Source organism: Rhinolophus sinicus, chromosome X, assembly GCF_036562045.2.
Source record: "Rhinolophus sinicus isolate RSC01 chromosome X, ASM3656204v1, whole genome shotgun sequence".
NCBI lineage: Eukaryota > Metazoa > Chordata > Mammalia > Chiroptera > Rhinolophidae > Rhinolophus > Rhinolophus sinicus.
The window spans coordinates 29376151-29400950 of NC_133768.1; the positions used below are offsets into that span (position 1 = coordinate 29376151).

Genomic DNA, 24800 nt, shown 5'->3' on the forward strand with positions numbered 1-24800 from the left:
AATTATGTTTTTATATTCATTCATTTATTCGTTCACCTTTTCACAAAAATATACTGAGAACTATTATATACCTGATAATACGCTAGGTATTATGAACACAAAGCTAAATAACATTACTGTCTCCCTCCCTCTGAATACCTGTGTATAACTAGTGTTGACGTGTAACTGATGTTCAATCTATACATATTTAAAAATTGAAAAGCATTTTATTGATTTTCCTAGTTGTGCCTATAAAACGTGAATTTGAATATGAAATTCTATTTGAATCTGAAGAAATGAAGTCCAACTTGGAATCCTGCGTGTCTTTATCTTTGATGAAGAAATCTTATAATCCCGAGAAAACATTGATAACATTGACCTTCAAGGTGGTATTTTCACCAAAGAAACCATTGAGGTAAGCCAGCTCCTACCTTTTTAGTTTAAACAATATTATTACTCTTTGAAACTAAGTAGTATTGCTCTTTTAAACTAAATGTTGATTTTTCTTTCCCTCTTTCTGTATTTGGATTGTATTATTTCTTTGATGCTGTTGAGGTAAATATTTTGGGCTAGATTATTTCTAGCTATCAAGCTATGAAAAGTGTTCTGATGAGAAAAAAGAGTCCAAATGATTAGAAATCTAAGATCTCCTTTCCATTTTGTGACCCCCCTAAAGTCATTAGGATATAATGTTAATAAAAGAGAGCAGTCAGCTTTGTAAAATTTAAAAAAAAACAACACATGCTGACTGGGCTCTACGCATTGGCAACATGATGTTGTTTCTTGATACTTATCAGAACCAGTTCAAATGATGAAAATGCCTAAACTACAGAGGGTTCCAAAACAATGTATACACATTTTAAGAAAGGAAAAAACTGTATGAAAATTTTGCTGATGGTAACCACTTTGAGCACCCCTGGTAATTGCAGAAGTGAAACGTGACTTGTATTTATCTTTTGTTATCGGTATATATTGAGTATTACAATTTTAATACAGTTTTTTCCTTTCTTATAATGTGTATACCTTTTTTGGCACCCCCCTCTGTATGTTCTACTTTGCAATTGCTGTCATTACCCTTTTTCCACTTGAAACATTCCACATCCTTTAGTAAGGATTAAGAGTATCATATTGGAATCTGTTCAAATGAGCTTTGAAGATCTGTCCACTGGCAAGCCTCATCCAGTGTCTTTATATTTATTTTTTAAGCAATTGATACTTAGTACCTGCAAATACTATATGATATGTTACATTGGAAGCAGGACCTGAAATAGGACTTTATTTACATCTTAACGCAGAGATACTGATCAGAACCACAGTATACACAAAGTACAAAATACAGCCTGATAATGAAAAAACAATTGAAAGTATTATTTGTGCTTTCAGTCATTTCCATAGTTTAACTATGTAGCTGATGTAGTATGTATTTAAATAGCTTTGAATATGGAGTCCAGAAACTAAGATACCAGAGTCATCTTCAGGAAGCAGTAATAAAATCAAGCTGCAAGAAGAAAGTACACTGTAAACAGTGATATTACCCTCTTTTAATGTCTCTTTCATTTTCATAGTTTCCTTTTTATTTGTTAATATTGTTACACATTTAGCTTTGTATTGTATTAATTGAGTGATATGGAAATTGCCAGCAACCACCAGAAGGAAAGAATGCTATCGTTAGTGATTATGAGCAGAACCAATGTGAATTTATACTCATTTAACATTTTGTGGATTTTGAGCATCTTGGTGAATATTTGAGAATATTTGATTTAGGACAACTTGTATGCATGATTCATAAATTTTTGTGAGTGTTATATGATATCCTGATGTAGTTTAATAATTCTATTTGTGTATATATTTATAAATTCATTTACTTTTGTCATTCTTCCTTCCATATATATTTGGTGTGATTCACTGCAAGATGTACAGTTAAATGAGAAAAACTAAAATAAAATCAATAGCTCTAAACTATGAAAAAAGAAGAAGAAAAAATTTACCCAAACCATGCTTTACCTAGATCATTAAAATAAGTATTAAATTCTTCTCTTCCTGATTAGCAAGGTAAAAAGGAAAACAAATTTTCATGTTTTGGTAAATGAAAATGTAATATTATTTCACAACAATAAATACAGGGTAATTTTTAGCATCCATCCTTTCTGCAGAATAGTGCTATACATAATAAAAATAATGTCCAGGGCCCTAGGTGGTGGTTTTTACAAAGAAAAAAAAAAAGAAAAATAAGAATATTATTCCTAAAGGTCTTGAACTTTTCTTTAAATAAAAATCAAGGGTCCGATACAAAAACTTAAGAGAGCAATTGTTAATATTGTCATGAATCAGTCTGATGATTCTAAATTAGCACAGGTGTAAACATTTTTTTCATAGAGAAATGATAGATATCATTTGTCTTAGGGTATCTTTAGAAATAGTAATTATCTTAGCTCAACTTTTTCCTGGAACTTTTCACCTGCTGAAGAGATGGCTAGAATGAGAACCCAAAGTTCTATTTCACAGAGTTTGGGGAGAAACAAGTTGGAGTAAGAAATTCATATATGTACATTGTTAGGAATCCACAGTATTGACCATAAAATGATTCAGATGGTCATCCCAGAAATTGAGTAGTCCTCCTCACCATGTGTACCAAACAGTTTGACTCAGTAGCTTCCCACTAACACAAATAACTGTCCTGCTGAATGAAATTAGTCAATGTTGTTTATTTGAACATGTTCATTCATTTATTCAAAAATCATTTAGCATCTGCAAGAGAGACAAAATCCCTGAACTTTTGGTTTATGTAGCCAAATGAGTAATTAATATGTGAGAGAATTAAATTAAATGCGTAAACAGTAACATTTAAGATTGTCCTGAGAAGGAAATAAATAAGGGGAAATAGAGAACTATGAAGGATGTACTTTAGATAAGTGGACAGGTAAGATTACATGAAGAGATGATGTCTGAACAAAGACCTTAGAGATAAGAGCTTGGAAGAGTATTTGAGACAGAGCAAATAATAAATGCAGAGGCCATGGGACAGGAGAACGTTTGGCATGAATACTGAATAGTAAGGAGGCCAGTGTTTCTCTAACGCAGTGAGCACAGGAATAAGTAAGGTTGGAGAGTTTGGCCAGGATCTGATCACATAGGGTCTTGAGGTTATGAATTTGTCTTTTCTGCTGGAAACAATTGGAAATGACTACAGGATAAATTTTGGGTGACTGATTTAGGACAGCTTAGGCACATGATTCATAAAATTCTCTAAGTGCTGGGTGACAATCTGATGTTGTTTAGCAACTCTGTTTTGTGCATATATGTGCATATTCGTTTACTTCTGCCATCCCTTGCTCCAGATTCATTTGGGATGGTTCAAAGGTAGCTACAGAGTTAAATAAGAAAAAACAAAATAAAACAACAGCTCGAAATTATGTAAGTCCTTTCCTCCTTGGAAGATGGCAAGAGTAGGAGGAAGACCAGTTATTGAAATAGTGCTCTTGAAATAGTGCCGAGAGGAATATAGTTTCATTTACTAAGATAGGAGAGTATGAGAGAGGGTTAAGTGTAGGGTTTACATTTTGCATATGCAAGTATGTTTAATAAGATATATCAGTGGTCATGGGCTAAGTTATACTGCACAGTATTCTACCGTTTCAGTGCAATGTACTTTATTGTTACCAGCAGTCTATTGATGGAGTATTTTTTTAAATTTTGGCACCAGTTTTTTTGATAGTATAAATAATGTGGCAGTGAACATCCTTATACATACATATTGCTTCTTGAGTCTTTGAGGCATATCTCCAGGAGAAATTACTAATAGTGAAATTGCTGGTTTAGGCTGTGTAGCTTTCAAATTCAGTAAGAGATTGTTCACTTGTTCCCCAAATGGTCGAATAATTTTACAGTCTGATCTAAAGAGGATCAGAGATCCCAGAACTGTTCTTCCTGTCAGTTTGACATAAGAGGATTGTGATTTCTTGGTCCAACGTGACATATGATATTGCAACCGCACCATTACATGTTTGAGTCATTTCCACAATCCTAAGCAAGCAAACAGGTAACCGTTCCTCAAGTTCAGCTACTACCCTATGTCTCCACTCATCTTCATAGCCAAAGGCTTTGAAAGGCTATCTCTACTCTCTTCATGAATTTAACTGTCAAGCAATTATGTTACTGTGTAAGGCATTTGTGGTCTTTATCAATTATAATTTAATTTTTTAAAGGTTTCAATTTAAGTCGATTTTATGGGGCTCTGTTAAGTGTTCACAGAAAATATAATTTTTCTCTATGAACTAAGGGTTGAAAAAACTTTTTCATAGTGTTTCATTTTGAACAGACAATCCCCATATGTAATATCTATTAGAATAACACTTGGGTCCCTTTACCCTTCACCCTTATTCTTCCATATTTTGATATTCGATGCTGGTTACAGAAAATGTGCAGTCGATTCTGCATATGGTATTGGTTCTTAGTAAATAACTAGAGTGTAAGTAAGATGTGCTACAAAATAATTGCCTCAAAAGGAGAATGATATTATAACCCGTGATCTAAAAATTATTCCTAAAGCGTAATTAAGTCATGTACCTTTTTTAAAGAATTAAGTTCCTAGTGTTTTTACTGAAACTACAAGGTTTGCTTACATTTTCACCTTAGATATTGATCTACCGTATTGTATTCTCTTTGCTTGTTTCCCTGTAGTATGCTTTCTAATCTCTTTTTCTATTCAAAGGTCTCAAATTACACTGAACATAGAGTGCATATCAGATGGGATCTGGGAGTTTCCAGTAACGCTGGTTGCTACAGAGCCTGATTTGTGTGGTGTCATCAATATTGAGGGGGCTTGTTTATTTAAAGAAGCAACTGTTGACTTCCCATTGACAAGTAGGGAAAGGTAATATATATCAAGCAAGAGTATGTAACTGGTTTTGTGAATGTAATGCATGTTGAACTGGAAAACAAAATTTAAAATACAAAAGTCTAGTATGTCATCTTACGCTGGTTAAGCCAGAGCAGTAGTGCTTCTATGAATCAAAGCTTTATATATTTGATAATTTTTATTTAAAAACTGGAAATACGGTCTACAAATGAAGACCAAAAAAAAAAGAGAAAAAAAAAAAACCACAAGAAGCAAAAGTAAATAATTAGATATTGAAATTGAAGATAATATTTATATTTGTTTTTCAAAAGATATTTTAATGTATTTTTTCCAAAGATAGGTGGAATGTTTTTCAGTAAATTTTAATGGTTTGGGTTATCAAGTGGTTTAACTAAGTAGATGATTGGGGTTACTTACACTGATTCTATTTTCTGTATTATTATTCTGCTCAACCATAGCTATCTTTGTTATACTTGTGATAACATAGGCAGTGTGACCACAATACTTTCCCCTACCTCACATGTCAAATACATTTTTACTGCTGTTTTTGAGGTATAATGTGCATACCATAAAACTCGCCCATTGTGTATGTTTCAATACATTTTTTGAAACTTTGTAGAATTTTCTATCATAACCACATTCCAGGTTTATTACTTTCCATCCCCCCCAAAATTTCCCTCAAGCCCTTTTTGAGTCAACCCCCACTCCCACCCCCAGTCTCAGAAAACCAGTGATTTGCTCTGTGTCTCTCTAATATTGTTTTTTACGGATATTTCATATAAACAAAATCATTCAATATGTCAGTGTTTTTTTTTTAAAGATGTTATTGGGGGTGGGGAACAGGACTTTATTGGGGAACAGTGTGTACTTCCAGGACTTTTTTCCAAGTCAAGTTGTTGTCCTTTCAATCTTAGTTGTGGAGGGTGCTGTTCAGCTTCAAGTTGTTGTCCTTTCAGTCTTAGTTGTGGAGGGCGCAGCTCAGCTCCAGGTCCAGTTGCCGTTTCTAGCTGAAGGGGGTGCAGCCCATCATTCCTTGCGGGAGTGAACCGGCAACCTTGTGATTGAGAGGATGCACTCCAACCAACTGAGACATTTGGGAGCTCAGCGGCAGCTCAGCTCAAGGTGCCGTGTTCAATTTTAGTTGCAGGGGGCAGAGCCCACCATCCCTTGTGGGACTCAAGGAATTGAACTGGCAACCTTGTGGTTGAGAGCCCACTGGCCCATGTGGGAATTGAACCAGCAGCCTTCAGAGTTAGGAGCGTGGAGCTCTAACCGCCTGAGCCACCGGGCCGGCCCCAATATGTCAGTTTTTAAACTTTGTTTTTATTACAGCAACTTTAGGTTTACAACAAAAGTGACAGGAAGGTACAGAGATTTTTCTTACACCCCCTGCCCCACACAAACACAGATAGCCTCTGCCATTATCAAGATCACTCACCAGAATGAACCTACATTGACACATAACCACCCAAAGTCCACAGTTTACCTTAGGGTTCACTCTTGGTGTTGTACATTCTATGGGTTTGCACAAAAGCATGACATATAACCATGATTGTATCATACAAAATATTCTCACTGCCCTAAAAATCCTCAGTGCTCTCCCTATTCATCTCTCTTTCCCACCCCTGCAGCCACTGGTCTTTCTACTTTCTCCATGGTTTTGTCTTTTCCAGAATGTCATATAATTGGGATCATACAGTATGTAGCCTTTTCAGATTTGCCTCTTTTACTTAGTAATAATTACTTGAGGCTTATCCATGTCTTGATCACTCATTTTTTTTAGCATTGCATAATATTCCACTGCCTGGATGCATCACGATTTATCCTCTCACCCACTGAAGGACACCTTGGCTGCTTACAAGTTTGGGCAATTATGAATAAAGCTGATATAAGTAAGCATCTGGGTGCAGGTTTTAGTGTGGATATAAAGCTTTCAATGCTTTTGGGTAAATACCAAATGGCACAGCTGCTGGAGCCTATGGTAAGAGGATATTTAGTTCTGTAAGAAATCACCAAATGGTCTTACAAAGCGGTTGTACCCAACAACAATGAATGAGTGTTCCTGTTATTCCACATCCTCACAAACATTTGATGGTGTCAGTGTTCTAGATTTTGGCTACTCAAATAGAAGTATAATACCTCATTTTAGTTTCAGTTTCCATTTTCCTGATGACATATGATGTGATGCCTCTTTTCAGATGTTTAATTGCTATCTGTATGTCTTTGCTGAGGTATCTGATAAGGTCTGTGGCCCATTTTTTTAAAATGGGCTGTTGGTTTTCTTATTGTTGAGTTTTAAGAGTTCTTTGTATGTTTTGGATAACAGTCTGTTATCAGATGTGTCTTTTGTAAACATTTTCTCCCAGTCTGTGGGTGTTGATGTTATCCTTCACAGAGTTCTGTTTATTGATTATTTCTTTCATGAATTGAGTCTTTGCTATTGTATCTAATAAGGCATCACCACACCCAAGGTCATCTTAGTTTTTTCTTATGTTAAGTTCTAGGAGTTTCATAGTTTTGTGTTTTACATTTAAGTTTACTATACATTTTGAGTTAGTTTCTGAGAAGAGTGTAATTAAGTCTGTGTCTAGATTAATGATTTTTGTATGTGATTGTGTAGTTTCAGCACCATTTTTTTGAAGAGACTGTCTCTGCTCCATTGTATTTGCTCCTTTTTCTGAAATCCATATAGTCATTCCTGCTTTCTTCCAATTAGTGTTAGCATGGTGTATTTTTATCCATCCCTTTACTTTTAATCTATGTGTGTCTTCATACTGAAAGTGGGTTTCTTGTAGACAACATGTAGTTGGGTCGTTTTAAGGATATTAATTTTATTTTTTCAATTATGCTTGACATATATTAGTTACAGATGTACAACATAGTGATTAGACATATAATTTACAAAGTAATCACCCCAATAAATCTAGTTGGATCGTGTTTTTTTATCAACTCTGATAATCTATTTTTTAACTGGTGTATTTAGACCATTGACATTTGAAGTGATTATTGATACAGCTGGATTGGAATATCTACCATATTCATTACTGTTTTTATTTGTTGACCTTATCCTTTGTACTTATTTTTGTCTTCCATTCTTTTTCTGCTTTACATGAATTTAATTGAAAATCTTATGAGCCCATTTTCTTTTTTTTTTTACATATATTTCTTCTTTTACTTTTTTTAGTGGTTGCCCCAGAGTTTGCAATATATATATATATATATATATATATATATATATATATATATATATGTAATGCAATTACACTTTCAAATGACACTTATACACTTCACAGGTAATGTGAGTATCTTATAATAACAAAATGATCCTAAGTTCTACCTCCTGGCCTTTGTTTCACTGCTGTCATTCATTTCACTTATATATTAAGTATATATAAGCATACATATACACACATAATGATACATATCCAAAGTATTATTGCTATTATGACTTGAACAAACTGTTATGTTAGATCAATTAAGAATAATAAAAATATGCCTTTTTAAATTTTACCTTTACTTATTCTTTTTTCCATGATTTTCCTTTCTTTATATAGATCCGTGTTTCTGACCTGTAGTGTTTTTCTTTTCTCTATGTAACTTTTAACATTTCTTGCCAGGCAGGTCTACAGGCTACAAATTCTTTCCATTTTTGTTTGTCTGATGAACTCTTTATTTCTCCTTCACTTTTGAAGGATGTTTCTACAGGGTACAGAATTCTAGGTTACTGGGGTTTTTTGTTTTGTTTTGTTTTCTCTCAAAACTTTAAATATTTCACTCTACTCTCTTGCTTGCATGGCTTCTGAGAAGTCAGATGTAATTTTTATGTTTGTTCATCTATGTATAAGGTGTTTTTTCCCCCCTCTGGCTTCTCTAATTTAAAAATGATATGCCTAGATGCAGTTTTGTTTTTTTGTTTTGGGGATTTTTTTTTTTTTTTTTTTACATTTGTCTTGCTTTGTGTTCTGTCAGCTTCTTGCATCTGTGGTTTCATGTCTGCCATTAATGTGGGGCAATTCTTAGTCATTATTGTTTCAAATATTTCTTCTGTTCTTTGCTCTCTTCTTTTTTCTGGTATCCCCATTACATGTATGTTACGTCATTTGTAGTTGTCTCACAGTTCTTGAATATTCTGTTCTTTCTTTTCAGTCTTTGTTCTCTTTGCTTTTTAGTTTTCAAGGATTCTATTGATATATCCTCTAGCTCAGTGATTCTTTCCTCAGCCGTGTCCAGTCTACTAATAAACCCATCAAAGACAGTCTTCATTTCTGATAGTGATTGTTTTTTCTTTTCCTCAAGCATTCCTTTGTGTTTCTTTCTTAGGATTCCCATCTCTCTGCTTATATTGCCCACCCATCTGTTCTTGCATGCTATCTACCATATCCATTAGAGCCCTTATCATATTAATCATACTTGTTTTAAATTCCCATTCTAATAATTCCAACATCCCTGTCACATCTGTTTCTGATGTTTACTCTGTCTGTTCAAATTGTGTTTTTTGCCTTTTGGTGTATTTTGAAATACTTTATTGATAGCCAGACATGTTATACTTGGTAGAAGGAACTGCTGTCAAATACCTCTAGTGGCATGATCATGTGGTGTGGGAAGAGGGGAAGAGTTGTAGAGTCCTATGATTAGGTCTCAGTCATTTAGTGATCTTATATCTCTGGACTGTGAACTTCACAAATGTTTCTCAGTTTTTCTCGCCCCTTAGGTGGGACAGCATGGCTAGATTGGGCTGGAGTTGGGTATTTCCATTCCTCAGGTCAGTTAGGCTCTGATAATACCTCAGCAGGTTAGGCTCTGATTAACTGGTTTCCCCTGAGGGCAGACCTTGTTAAGAACAGTGCTCTGGGGTATTTCAAAATGGTTCCTTTTCCCCTCTCTCTGCAAGAAGCATGAAGATATTTTTCTCTGGTATTTACTATGGGGATATGCTCAAGCTAGTGGAGGTAAATCTTACAATTTTGTGGGGCCTCCCTATGACTGGCTCCCCTGGAGTTTTTAATTCTCAGACTTGTCTGCATGGAACCTCAACAATTAGTCAATTACGGTTCAGATTTTCGTATCCTGGTGCTGGTTCCTCTGGTGGTTTCCAGTTGTGGGTCTCTGCTCCAGTAAATTGTGCCTCTCTGTATTTGCCCTTTCTGTCTAACCTTGAGATCAGTACTTTGCCGTGTTCCTTTCCCTCTCTTTTGGATCCAAGAAGATTTGTTGAATTTTTTTCCATCTGTTTAGCTTTTTACTCGTTAGAATGGAGTGGTGATTTCCAAGCTCCTTACATACAGAAACAGAAACTCGAATTCCAATATATATACTTTTGCTCGTGACTTCTTATACTATTTGTATCTGAAGTTCTGCAATTTTCATGAATTAGCACCTCTCAGTCTGTTGTATACATTTGGTTAGTTTCCAGAATGCTGAAATGGTTATTTTTAACAGTTTGTCCGCCTATTTTATAGTTGCTTTTTGGGGGAGAGTATTTGTTAACCTACCCCAGTCAACTGGAATTGAATCCTGTACAAATTTTTTTAATTACACTATAGTTGCATATAAATGCTCACTGAAATTCTGTATTTAAAGTGCTGACTAGGTTCTAATGGTAATTACTCTAATTTTCTTGACTGTACGGCCTGTGTAGGTCAGATCCCTTGTTAATGAGAGAGAGATGATCTACTGAACACAGAAAGCTAAGCTTTGATGAATGGAGAATGAAGGGTTTCATGTTACTGGGTCATAGTGAGCACATTCCCCACTTATGCTGTACAGCACCTGAGAAGTGGAATATAGGAAGGCAACATTTAACTTACTGGTTTTCTTTTCTAAAACAAATGACTTGCCTTCATGCGTTTCATGATGGCTCATGCTGGTCCCTGTATGTACCATAGAAATTAACTTCACAAAGGTACCAGGCATGCCTGAATGCTTTTCATATGCTTAGTTCCAAATGAATGGTGGACAGTTAAATGTATAATCACCGAGCTCTCCCATTGGTTAGGACTTGGTCTCACTTAGCCATCTTGAACCTGTTGTAGTCTTACTCAACAACTTCCAAAGATATTTTAAGTTAGTAGATACTTTGGTTTACATGTAAATTGATTTAATGCGTTCAAAAAGTTTTTCAGGGCTAGTGAAATAGTTTCAACTGATTTCCTTGTAACCAATAATTTCCTCAAATGCAATATTGGCACATAGAAAAGTTGGAAATAAACACCCCAAATAATAGTTTTTTAGTTATACACAACGTTGTTATCATTTGCCACTCTTAATTCTTATATGTATTTTATCTCACTAATACCATTCTACTTCAGATGGTTTTTACTTCATGTTTGAGCTATTGCAATTACCTTTCATTCCAATTCATTTTATACATTGTAGTAAAACCAATCTCCTTAAAACAATGTTATTAACATGTAACTTCCTTTATCAAATGCATTTGACAGTTCCCTATTTCTTACCTAAGGTGGCATCTACATTATATATGCTGTTTATGATCCCAGCCTACTCAGACCTCCAGAGTTCCTCTTTCTGTTGTCTAAAACAGATCTTCTTCAGTCTTATGGGGAAAAGTCACTATTCTCAGAGCCTGTCTTATCCATTACTCCTTCTCACTTGTCTTCATTTTCTTTCTGCTTCTAAAATGCCCTTCTTTTCGCCTCTCCAACTTATCTAAATTCTACTTATTGTTCCTCTCATCACAGTAAAATCTTACTTGATCAGTCAAAACTTAAACTCCTATAGCACTGTGTAATTGTTGTGTTTCTTTTCATGCATGTGCCTTATCTTCCCAGCCAGGTAGGTACAGGTGCGTATGTATATCCCTTAGGCAATATATAGGTTTTATTTCTTTGTGATTTCTCTTATGTTTTCTGTATTTCCAGTACTGGACTTTGTTCGGAATTAGATCAGACATCTTTGCCTAGCACTGGTAATAAAATGTTTCAAAACAACATCATAACGATTACTATATTAATATTGATTAATCCTCACAGAGCACTCTCCACATGTCAGGCACTGATTTAATGGCTTTACAGGAATTAACTTCATTTAACAAATATGAAAATTGAGATACAAAAAGGCTAAGTACGTAGCCTGAAATCATGTACCTAGATTCCAATCCAGGCCTTCCATATCCATAGTCCACTTTTATAAACCCTCTGCCATGATACTCAATACACATTTGCTGGACGGATGAGTAAGTCCCAACCTGAAGACCCCATCTCTTCTTCTATGTTTCACTTGTCAATCTGTTCTAGGGAACTGTTCTTTACCTTCTACCTTAATGTCCCCTGTCAGTTTGGATTTTAAATCCCTCACTTACAACCTCCCATGTATGTGCCTCTCTCCTGCTTTATTCTACCAAGAAGTCCCTCAACTTCCTTCACAGCCTTCATCTCAAATGCAATCAACCTTGACATGAAGATGGTCACTTGAGGCTTAAATGTCAGTCAGTTCACTTCAGATCATAGCAACCCATCTTCAGGCCCAAGTATCTTTAATGAACCTGTAAAGTACTTTCATCTCACTTCACAAGTAGAAAACTAAGGGAGAGTGAGCAAATATCACATTGGAATAGTAGTAAAAACAAAGGCTTTGTAATGGCATTTTAGATATGAATTTATTTACAAATGGTTGAAATTTCATTTAAGATATTGAGTTATTCCCATTTTTATAGGGAAAAGCAATTTATATAGTGGTTGAAAAAATCTTTAAGATTCAGTTTTGTCACACTGGGAAAAATGACACTTTTCAGTCATTTTTAAAATGCCTCCTCGCTATTCTGTAAGCATTCCATGCGGTAACAAGTATCAGACTCATAGCTGCATGGCAGCATTAGTGTTTAACTATAGTCTGATACAGTAGGTTATAAACTCTATCCATCAGTTCTCACAAAGAAGACAGGGTAATGATACAATTTAAAGATGATATTTATATTTTTGTTCCAGATCTGCTGAGCATTTCACTGCGTCCTTCCTACCTGGCAGTGATCCTGAGTTTTTTGTAAGACCTCAGTCTGGAGAATTTCCTCCTTGTGACATCGATAAGCTCTACATCGTTGTGGGTTTTAAACCCCGAATAGTCAATAGGAAATACAAAGCAACATTGGTAATACAGGTGAGTTCTATAGAAGCAGTAGTCAAGGATGTTTGATGTCACTAAAGACATTAAATGAATGAGGGAGAAAAGGTTTCACCCAATGATCACAGATAAAGAATTGTAACATTATCTTGCAAAAGTCAACGTATTTCAACTGCTCTTATTTTTATTTCCTTTTGTCCAGTAAAGAACTTTTAAATATGGACTATAACAAAAAGGTTGTCATCACCAGTGGAAAGTAAGAAATGATTTCCCTTCCATATTAAGGAAATGTGGAAGAGACAAATAAATACTGACTGCAAAGTGATTTGTATATTAACATAATATTTTCCCTAATAACCTATTTGAGGATGTTAGGTGATTTGAGATAGAGATTTTTGAAACCTTTAATCAAGGCATAAGGTATTGTTAAAATGTTAAAGTCTAAATGAAGAAAATCAAACAAAGGATAAAATTTATTTTGAATTGAAAAAGACACAATGTAAAATGGGCCATTAGTCTGTTAAAGTTATCATTTCATTAAGAGTTAAGGTAAAAACAAATTTTGAAAAGAATTTATCCAGTAAGCAAAACTTCTCCATAAAGTTTCAGAAAAATATTTTACTAAGAACATTTAGGCTAAAGGCAACTTTGAAATTATTTATGAAAAAATGCCACTCTGTTTTAGTAGCATAGGCACAAAGGACATGTCGTTGTGTTTCATGACACAACTGCTGATGCCAGAGTGATCACTAAATCAGACACTAATCAGGCAATTCCATGTGCAGAAAAATGTGTTGTTACTGCTTTAATGAATAAAGGAAAAAATAATGTTGAGTATTGCTTGAGAAAATTACTTACAATTTTCATCTGTCTCAGTTCTGACAACTCAGATAATAAAAATATAAAGCCTCTGGAGTCTTGCTGCACATAGCCCTTTGCTGCATTGATACTTGATTTAAAATGATCATGTGGGTGTACCTGCTTCTTGAGAAATAATGGCATACTTTTAATCTAAGGGGATTAAGTGACATCTTTAAAAATAGATTTACAGATTGCGATGGTGTTTAGTTTATCTAGCGTACACTGGACATTTCTGAAATTAACTACTTAGGAGATTTTGCCAAGTAAATCTGTGCCTGGTTTCCCTGTGTTGATTTGACAGTTCAATCACTGGCAGCAGAATTGGTGGGTTTTTGTGACAGAAAAATTGGTATATGGCATCAACTCAGAATATGACATTTTCATTTAGTCTCAAGTGGTACAGTTTGATAAAACTTATGTGGGGGAAATTGAAGTGTGTTTAAGAAATCACCATTTTGTTGATTTCCCTGTTTATTCAAAATTCCAAATATGTGTAGAAATGGAGAGAATAATTAATCTCCACGCACTGATCATCCAGTATGAACAGTTATCAACTCATATCCAATCCTGCTTCAAGTATATTCTCACCTCCTTCCCCACCTTCCATATTATTTTGAAGAAAATTCCAGACATCTTAGTATCTGCAAATATTTTCTATTAATCTCTAAAAGACAAAATTTATAGCCATGATACTATTATCACATCTAAAAATGAACAATTCCCTAATGTCAACACATATAAAATATATATTTAGTGTTCAAATTACCAATTGACTCATAAATCTCATATTTCTTTAACTTAAAAATATATGTATAGACTTACAAGAAATTGCAAAAATAATACATAGAGTCCTGAGAATCCTCCCTGCTTTCTTTCCAATAGTGACATTTGATATAGCTGTTGTAAACTATCAAAACGAGGAAATTAACATTGATAAAATACTGTTAACGAGGCTACAAACCCTCTTCCGTTTTCAGCATTTTTCACATTCATTTATGTGTGTGTGTGTGTGTGTGTGTGTGTGTGGTTCTAGGTAATTTGAACCCATGTATACATGTGTATAACTACAGTCACAACTGAGATAAGAAAACTCTTTCATCACGACAGAGGAACAATGTCATGTTAACCCTTTTATAGTCGGGTTCAACACCATAACTCCCTCTCTACCCCTGGCAACCACTAATCTTTTCTCCATCTCTTATGATTTTGTAATTTCCAGAATATCATATAAATGGAATCATACTCTATGTAACCTTTTAAAATTGGCTTTTTATGCCAAGTGTAAAGCCTTTGAGATTCATAGACGTTATTGCATATATCAAATCAATGATTTTGAAATCATGGCTCAAACATTGTCTGACTCCAAAACCCTGCTGTTAATGACAACACCATGCTAAATGTGAAGAATTTAAAAAGTTATTTTATTATTGAAATAAAAAATTATTGTTTACATTATCATCTTTTGAAACTGTCAATTTCAAGCATTAACTAAATTGATACTTGTAATATATATATATGAAGTACATGGTCTTCATTGTGCCCTACTTGGAAATAAAACTGAGGATTTTAAAGAACAGTTTAGTTAAATATTAGCCCACACAAACTTCAACAACCATGTTAGCAAGTTTCATAAGTTCCCTTTCAATTAAACCATGTTTAGAATTATTAAAAACTGTCTTTTCACCACTATTTGTCAAGGCATATAGCTAGCTTTGGTAGACTAAGTTAACTTGATCAGACTGTTACAAAAAGCAGTGCTACTCAGAGTAGCACTTTTCAGGGTGGATGTGATAACTGTTAAATAGTTTATATAAAATGTGAAAACTACCATAGTTATCCAAGACAAAACACATAATGTTTGTACAAAAGTAATATACATAGCTGGACCTGTTACGACTAGAGACATAACCAGACTTAAGTAATATATACGACAAGGTCAGACAATTAAGTTCGTGAACTCATCCTAGAAAAAGTACTACATACCTCATTGCTGAATGTCACTACGGTCACCTTTGAAGTACTCCCCCTGGAAAGCTATGCACCGACGGCAGCGCCTAGCCCACACTTCAAAGCAATTTTGGAACTCTTTTTCTGGAATGGCCGACAGAGCTGTGGTCATATTACCCTTGATGTCCTGAATATCATCAAAATGTCTTCCTGTCAATATTTCCTTTATCTTCGGGCAAAGAAAGAAGTCACTGGGGGCCAGATCAGGTGAGTAGGGAGAGTGTTCTAATACATTTATTTGTTTACTGGCTAAAAACCCGCTCACAGACAGTGCCGTGTGAGCTGGTGCATTGTCGTGATGCAAGAGCCAGGAATTGTTTGCGAAAAGTTCAGGTCGTCTAACTTTTTCACACAGCCTTTTCAGCACTTCCAAATAGTAAACTTGGTTAACTGTTTGTCCAGTTGGTACAAACTCATCATGAATAATCCCTCTGATCTCAAAAAAACGGTTAGCAACATCGTTGCAACAAGTTCATGAACTTAATTGTCCACCTTGTATGTAATACATTGCTTTTAAAGGAATCATTCTATCATTGTCATGAAACTGTGGGAAATGGCATATGTATATGTTTGTATTTCCTCATAAGCAGATCCTGAAATAAGTACTTAAGTCCAAGTAGCATAATTGCTATGTGATTTCAAGAAACAGATGTAGAGAAGCCAGGATACGAGACAGAAAGGAATGGAAACCAAAAAAGGGCATTTTATCAAGACAACTACCACAGTGGGCACCTGAAATTTAATCCCATGGGAGTTTTCTGGGAGATAATGTGAAACACACTAGAATATTTACACCCAAAGGGGTCAGGGAATTGGGGTTTTTATACACCAGCTACCACTGTTTAGTCATTGATTGAGGAATGCTCCCAGGGATTGTTCATCCCGTGGCAGCACAGCAGCCTTCTGGAATTTCTCAAAAACAGAGTCAAAGAAGTACAGGAACTGGCAATTGGAAGTTGGGGCAAACAATGAATGAAAACAGCCAAGGAATGTGGGTGGGCACAGACCACATCTGCTAATGGATAATCAGTTTCCATTCATAAGTGTAAGCCCTTTAAAACAGGTTGGGCATTCGTTCCATGAGGGCATTGGCTTTGGTTGATCCCCTTTCAGACTAGAGAGACGTTACCTAAATATGGAAATTCCATCTGTTTAAAAAATAGTTGTTTTATATCCCACATATGAGTGAAGTCATATGGTTCGCAACCTTTTCTGTCTGACTTATTTCGCTTAGCATAATAATCTCAAGATCCATCCATGTTGTTGCAAATGGCAGTATTTCATCTTATAGCAGAATAGTATTCCATTGTGTAAGCAACAAAGGAACAAGACAAATAAAGAAACAAAACCTCATAGATACATACAACACTTTAGTGGTTACCAGAGGGTAAGGGCAGAGAGGAAGGTGGTAGAAGAAGGTAAAGGGGGTTAAATATATGGTGATGGAAGGAGAACTGACTCTGGGTGGTGAACACACAATGTGGTATATAGATGATGTATTACAGAATTGTACACTTGAAACCTATGTAATTTTACTAACCATTGTCACCCCAATAAATGTAATTTTAAAACAATCATTAAAATATTCATTTTAAATATTTTTTTAATTCAATACATAGTTGAGTATAGTTATCAATTTGACATTCTTTTGTAAGAATCAACACTGATTCTATGAGGCATTAGTAACATGGAGGTATTGATTTAGTCTTATATTATTTTAACTTCTGTTTTTTAATTTATATTTTCAAGGGGAGATTGAGCGTAGACGATACAGAAGCATATCTTTACAATGTTTTCAAAACCATAAATGCATAATTATTTTTATTCACAATTTGATTGAAAAAAGTTAACTATAGGTATAAGAACTATAATATTTAGTTTTCATAAAATAAACATTATTACCATATAGAGTGTTGGAATAAAGGACATGAACAACTTCTTACAAATGTATTTTATATTTGGATTACATATATTATGTACTATATTCATATACATATATACAAGTAGCATCACTTATTACTAAATTATTTGTATCTTTAATGCATACAATAACATTAAGGACTTTAAAAATAGTGTCTGTGTAGGTAATTATTTTCAAAGGGTCTTGGAGATGTGTTGGGCAAAGGTACAAACCCCTATCTGTAGTTCCCATTTATAACCACTAGGTGTCAGATGGGCGTGTACATTCCTTCATATACTCAGGAGTACCAAGTGTCAGGCATGGCTGTAGGTCTCGTTGTGTAGCTCATCCATTTGTACTCATGAAGCGGGTCGTTTGCAGTGTAAAAATTTACAATGACATATGCATAATCACCAAGATGTAGCTTTGTTTTTCGAATTGAACATCCTTATTGAAGTAAAGTGTCATTTCACTCAGTTGCAGTATATTTCTTGGTTTCTTCCACGTTTGACTCATTGATTCTGAATACATACTTACTATGAACACTAGGAATAAGGGTCAGTTATGATTAAAATAGGGCCATTCCAGATATGCAAGAAATGCTTGCACTTAACATTCTTTGATAGATATTAAACCCTGAGGTTACTGCCATATTCACTAGGCCTGGACTTGTCCTGAATAAGTTTTCTGAACATACATGGTACAATCTTACTGTGAGGAATAAGTCCTAGATAAACACAGGTAGCATCAGGAAATTTTACAATGGCAATGGGAGTTAAGTAGTATGAACACAAACATGCAGAAAATGCTAGACTGCCTAGTTTAGTATTGCCATCCTGTGCATATATTCAAAAGAAATTAAGGATTTTAAAATAAATCCCTGTATAAGTGGTACTGACTTGTATTTAGATTATGATTCTCATTAATCTTTTTGGCACCGTGCTCAGTAATTTCAAACAGTTATATTATGTACTTTCATAATCTGAAAAACAGAAGCTCAACATATATTATCAGTCGGTTCTGAGCCACATGTAAAAGTTCATCTTTCTCATGTATAAGTTCATCTTGCAAGGTATTGTTTCCAATGCATAAAAGGAAATGCTTTCCTGAATTTATTTCCATGTTAATTATTTATTATCGGTGCCATTTCAGTTTTATACCTTTCTTATACCTTACATGGAGAAGAGAGAAAGTGTAAATTTGGTAAACATTTTCCTACGTTTTTCTCAGTCCCTGTATATTTTATATAAAATTTCTCCCTTTCTTTGTTTCCAGACGAAGAAAACGTATGAGTTGTATGCTGTCAATGGATGGCCTCAAGTTATTGAGCCACCAAAGAATGTAAAAGCCAAAATTGACGCTACTTACAAGACGTCGAACAGCAAGCCACTTTTTCAGCGCAATTTTGTCCTTGAAAATGCTAAACACATACAGGCAAAGATGTCCTCTACCATCAAGGGTTTTCCTTCACTGAAGAAGAAATAAAGTTTTTCCTAACGTATTTCTTGGTCTTAAGTAGAATTGAGTATACTTTTGTGACTGTTATTTTGTCTTTTGGAATATTACTGAGAATAATATTTCAATTATAATAGGTCTTATATATTTTATTCCTTTAATGCTAAACCTATTCTCTGAATATTATGCCTAATTTCTGAGTTATGTGTGTGTTTTAAAAATGGACTGGATGCAAACACTGGGATTGGTTCACTTCTAAAGTGCAGGAGTACATTTATAGTAAAACTGAAAAATGTGAATCAATGACGGTACTATTTCAATTACTGGTGTTGCTCAGTTTCTCATGTTTATGTTGCTAATGAGTCTAAAACATTAGTGATAAAAATTAGCATATAAGATGGAAGGATTCACCATTTCTTGTATCTACTGTTTGGAATATTATGTGCTATCTAATTTTTTGTTTGTGTTTTTCAGTTACTGTGTTTTTCAGTTCTAAAATTTCTATTTGGTTCTTGTATCATCCATTTCTCTGCTGTGTCTTTCTGTTTCTTTGATAATACTCTCTATTGTTTCAAACATATTCATAATTACTTGTTGAAGCTTTTATTTTATTATTTATTGAAGATGGCTGCTTTAAAATCTTTGTCAGACCATTGTAATAGCTCAGCCAACTTGGTGTTGGTATTTATTGTCTTTTTTTCATTCATATTAAGATCTTTCTGGTTATTGATATGAAGAAGGATTTTTATTTGAAACTTCTACATGTTTGGTATTCTGTTTTAGTTGGTTTCATATGACAGCACACCAGCAGGAGAAGGCAGGACACCAACTTGTTACTGTCACAGGAGGATAGAAGTCCAGGTTTCCCACTTGGCCTCCATTGACACTCAGGTGCTGGGGACTGCTTAATACTGCTGCATGGGGTGGGACTTCCTGCTCCCCACTGGGCTTCCACTGACATCTCTATGGCAGGAGGGCTCGGGTTCTTGTTCCTCACATGGCTTCCAGTGACACCACAAGGAAGGTGTCTGAGAGGGGGTGAAAGTCCTGTCTCTCCAACCACCTCAGTTAGGAGGAGCAGGAGCGTCTTGTTACTGCAGGGTGTAAGTAGATGTCCAGGCTTTCCATTTGGTCTCCCCTGACAGTGTGGGGAGCAGAGCCTTATTACTACCTAGCAGCAATGAATATGGGAGCCCTGCCCCCTATTGAACCTTTTCTGACACCAGTGGTGGGGGGGGGGGCGAGGGTTGTGGCACTTTGTTACAGCCTGGTACGTATGAGTGTAAAGATGTAGGCCTCCATTTGACCTTCACTGGTGAGTGTAAGACCACAGGTTTTTTCCTATGGTGTTTGGCTGGAGTAGAGGAGCTATTGTCTAAGTTTCTGTCTGCTAGGTTGACCTTTTCCTAGTCCTTTCTTGAGTTCCAAAGTTGTCCTTAGCCAGTCTGCCTTCTTCTCTTCCTTTTTCAGACATATAGATTTAGTTACAGTTATTGGGGTAAAAAGGGATAATACATTTACTCTATCTTCCCAGGAGAAGAGGTCTAGCTTCAGATTCATTTAATTACCTCAAAGAAAAAAATAACATGGATGCTTTCAGTTTCTTCCAGCATCCTTGCCTTTCATTTCTTTCAAAACTCAAAAAGGGCTTGGTGCTATGAACCTCCGTTCTATGGGAAGCTAACTTCAGCATGACTAACAGACCCCTTTGGGATTTTTTCTACTAGCTGCTTCCATTTTTTCAATACCAAGAGAAAGCCTAAAGTATAGGGGGGCTAAGGTTAAGTCCAGTGCAGTCAAGGTGAAGGGCACTCTGCATTAATGAGCCTCTGAATGCTGGCCGCTCCAAGATTGTCCCGCATTTGAGGCCAGGCCTCTATGTCTGGTAGTGCCCCTGGCCCACAACTCGGGCTTGGGAAATCCCAGCCTCTTTGTACAATAGCTCCAAGCACTTGTTACTGAAATTATTGCTAAGAACTTTGTAAAAATATGTCAGCATTACTGTTCTTTTTTAAAAAAAAAAAGTTGTTTTCTCTTTCCTGATCATAAACTTACAAAAATAAAACAGCCAAATGTTTTGATTAAATGAAGCAAAGAATCAAAGATAATGTCCATAATTCTCTAAGAAAAATGACCTAGTTTTGCCTCAGTATTTATTTGCCTGTTAGATATTCAATAATTACAATTTTTCTGAAGTCACTTCTTGAACTAAAATAAATTACTGAAGAGTGTCTTACTGCTGACACAGATAATAGTTTGTTACTAATGGAATGTTAACTGCTTTTTAAGGAACTCTGAATGAATCTGCTGATCCATAAAAGATTTATCTAAAGAATCCAATTCATTTTCTGACTCTACCGTTACCACTGACATGAAAAATCGTCCGCATTCTACTTTGTTTTAGCCATTGCAATACTGAGAGTGGCACCTGGCTTGTAAAAGGATATTTTAATTGGGAGAGGTGACACATTTAATAATATGTCAAGGCTACCATTTAAGAGACACTGCCCGAAAGAAAAATGATATTCAAGCATGTCCTTTAGTGTAAAAATCATCTCCGGAGTATGAGGGTTTGCCCCATTTCAAAGATCAGAAAGACAGTGCTGAAAAAGCATCCTGAAGTTTCCAAAGACAGACAAAACCTGTGACTTTAGCTTCGTCCCAGGGAAATTAATCCCCAGTGTGATTTTGTATCTGGGACAACTACTCACAGAGAACCATGCCAAACTTTAGCAAAAGCAAAACTCAATTTCTCAGCAGATGTCTTAGTGGCATGAATTTCCTCAGTGGTCTAGAGTGCCTTCCTGCCTTGCATGCCTTTGTAGGAGAGGTCAGCCCAGGTAGAAAATAGTGCCATTTAGAGTATGGTTTGTAAGTGGACTGTACTTTTCTTCCAGATCTGCATATTTTTTATCATTCTTTGAAACAATGATATGTCTGAAAATAAGACATGCATATGAAAAATTGTGAAATAAGATATTTATACATTTATTTTTATAAATCTCAAAAAAAGATTATTTTATTAAACAATTTCCCTTAGACTTAGGAGTGTACCACAGTCCTCCAAGAATAGGTACATCTAGTAGTTACTTAAACAAAAGCTTACAAGTTGTGTAAGTTCTGCTGGCTACATAGATGTATGCAGGCTGTAAATTGTTTTTTAAGTTGCTAATGCCTGTGTTTAAGAATAGACAATGATGAGTTATATGATGGAATGGCATTTCATGATAAAAATAAATGATACTAAATCTACATTTCAGCGTCACTTGCTCATAAGCACAGCATTTAAATTTTATTGCTCATGTAGAACCTCCAGAAATAAGGTCACCTATATATATAAGGGACCAAGGCTGGGTGCTTGGAAATCAGCCAGTCCAGAAGCGTCACTATAGTACTGGATATAATCTTATTTCTATTTTTAAAATAGTAAGTAGACTAATCTCAAATGTAAAGCTCAATGAATTGTATACATCTATGATACCAGTACCCAGATCTAGATATAGAACATAGCTGACAAGAAAGCTCCATTGTACCCTCTCCTACTTAATACAACTCATAAGGTCACTATGATTTTCAGTGATGTCGTTATGGAATGAATAGTTGTGGCTGTTTTTTAAAGATTTTTGTTAAACTATAGCTAATGTACAATATTATATTAGTTTCAGGGGTACACCACAGTTATTCAAAATTTATATGCCTAAAGAAGTGATCACCATGATAAGTCCAGCAACCATGTGACACCATACCACGCTATCACAATATTATTGACTATATATCCTATGCTGTATAATACATCCTCAAGACTCACTTGTTTTATACCTGGAAATTTGAACCTCTTATTCAGTTCACCATTTCCCCCCCTTTTTTAAATTTTCCAATTACATTTGACATTCAATATTATTTTATATTAATTTCAGGTAGACAGCCTAGTGGATAGACATATAATTTAAGAAGTGATCCCCCTGACTACTTTAGTACCCACCTGGCACTATACATAGTTATTACTTATTATTGACTGTATTCCATACGCTTTACATCCCTATGACTATTTGTCACTACCAACTTGTACTCCTTAATCCCTTCCCCTTTTCCACCATGCCCCCCAATCCCCCTCCCATCTTTTCCACCATGCCCCCCAATCCCCCTCCCATCTATCATCCCGATAAATTCAGTACCCATTTAACACCATACATAGTTATTACAATATTATTAACTATATTCCTTATGCCATACCCTACATCCCCATGACTACTTTGTCACAATCAAATTGTATTTCTTAATTCCTTACCCTTTTTCACCCAGCCCCGCAAACACCCTCCCATCTGATAACCATTAAGCTTTTCTCTGTATCTATGAGTTTCTTTTGTTTGTTTATTCTGTTCTTTATATTTTACATATAACCAAAATCACATTGTGTCTGTCTTTCTCTGTCTGACCTACTCCATTCAGCACAATACCCTCCAGGTCCACCCATGCCACTGCAAATGGCAAGAACCTTTCCTGGCTAAGCAATATTCCATTGTATACTCATATATGTACCACCTACTCTTTATCGATTCATCCATCAATGGATACCCAGGCTGCCTTCACATCTGGCCATTGTAAACAATACTGCAATGAACATATGGATGAACACGTCCTCTCAAAATAGCATTTTGGGTTTCTTTGGATAAATACCCAGAAGTGGGATTACTGGGTCCCTCTTTGTCTCTTGTTATAAGTCTATTTTGTCTGGTATAAGTATTGTTACCCTAGCTATTTTTCATTTGTTTCCATTTTGATGAAATATCTTTTTCCATCCCTTTACTTTCAGCCTGGGTGTGTCTTTTGATCTGAAGTGAGTCTCTTGTAGGCAGCATATGTAAGGGTCTTGTTTTCTTATCCATTCAGCCACCATATCTATTGATTGGAGCTTTTAACCCATTTACATTTGAAGTAATTCTTGATAGATATGTAGTTATTGCCATTTCATTATTTATGTTTTAATCTCTTTTTCTTCTTAATTAAGTCTCCTTAACATTTCTTGTAGTACTGGTTTGGTGGTAATGAATTTTTAGCTTTTTATTGTCTGAGAAGCTCTTTATCTCTCCTTCAGTTTTAAATGATAGCTTTGCTAGGTAATCTTGGTTGTAGGTCCTTGCTTTTCATCACTTTTAATATTTCTGCCAATCCCTTCTTGCCTGCAAAGTTTCTGTTGAGAAATCAGCTGACAGTCTTATGTGAACTCCTTTGTAGGCAAGTAACTGATTTTCTCTTGCTTTTAAGATTTAACCTTTGCTATTTTAATTCTGATGTGTCTTCATCTGGGCCCCTTTGGATTCATCCTGTTTGGGACTCTCTGTGCTTCATGGGCTTGTATGTCTATTTCCTTCACCAGGTTAGGGAAGTTTTCTGTCATTATTTCTTCAAATAGGTTGTCAATCCCTTGCGTTCTTCTTCTCCTGTTACCCGTATGATGCAAATGTTGGTATGCTTGCTGTTGTTCCAGAGGCCCTTTAAACTACCCTCATCTTTTTTGGATTCTTTTTGGTGTTCTGGATGGGTATTTTCTGCTATCTTAACTTCTAAATTGCTGATTTGATCCCCTGCTTCATCTAATCTGTTGATTTCCTGTAATTTATTCTTCATTTCAGTTATGGTAGTCTTTATTTCTGACTAGTTCTT

At 35.3% G+C, this 24800-nt stretch overlaps 1 protein-coding gene across 1 annotated transcript in view; it reads left to right on the plus strand.

Moving 5' to 3' along the window:
• CFAP47 (cilia and flagella associated protein 47) overlaps positions 1-19576 on the plus strand; it is a 374794-nt gene extending 355218 nt beyond the window's left edge. Inside the window, exons 61-64 of the mRNA XM_074323826.1 lie at positions 223-394; positions 4691-4852; positions 12781-12949; positions 18957-19576. Coding sequence (XP_074179927.1) covers positions 223-394; positions 4691-4852; positions 12781-12949; positions 18957-19166 — 713 coding nt within the window. The 3' untranslated portion in view covers positions 19167-19576. The remainder of the gene's footprint in view (positions 1-222; positions 395-4690; positions 4853-12780; positions 12950-18956) is intronic.
• Positions 19577-24800: the final 5224 nt, after the last annotated feature.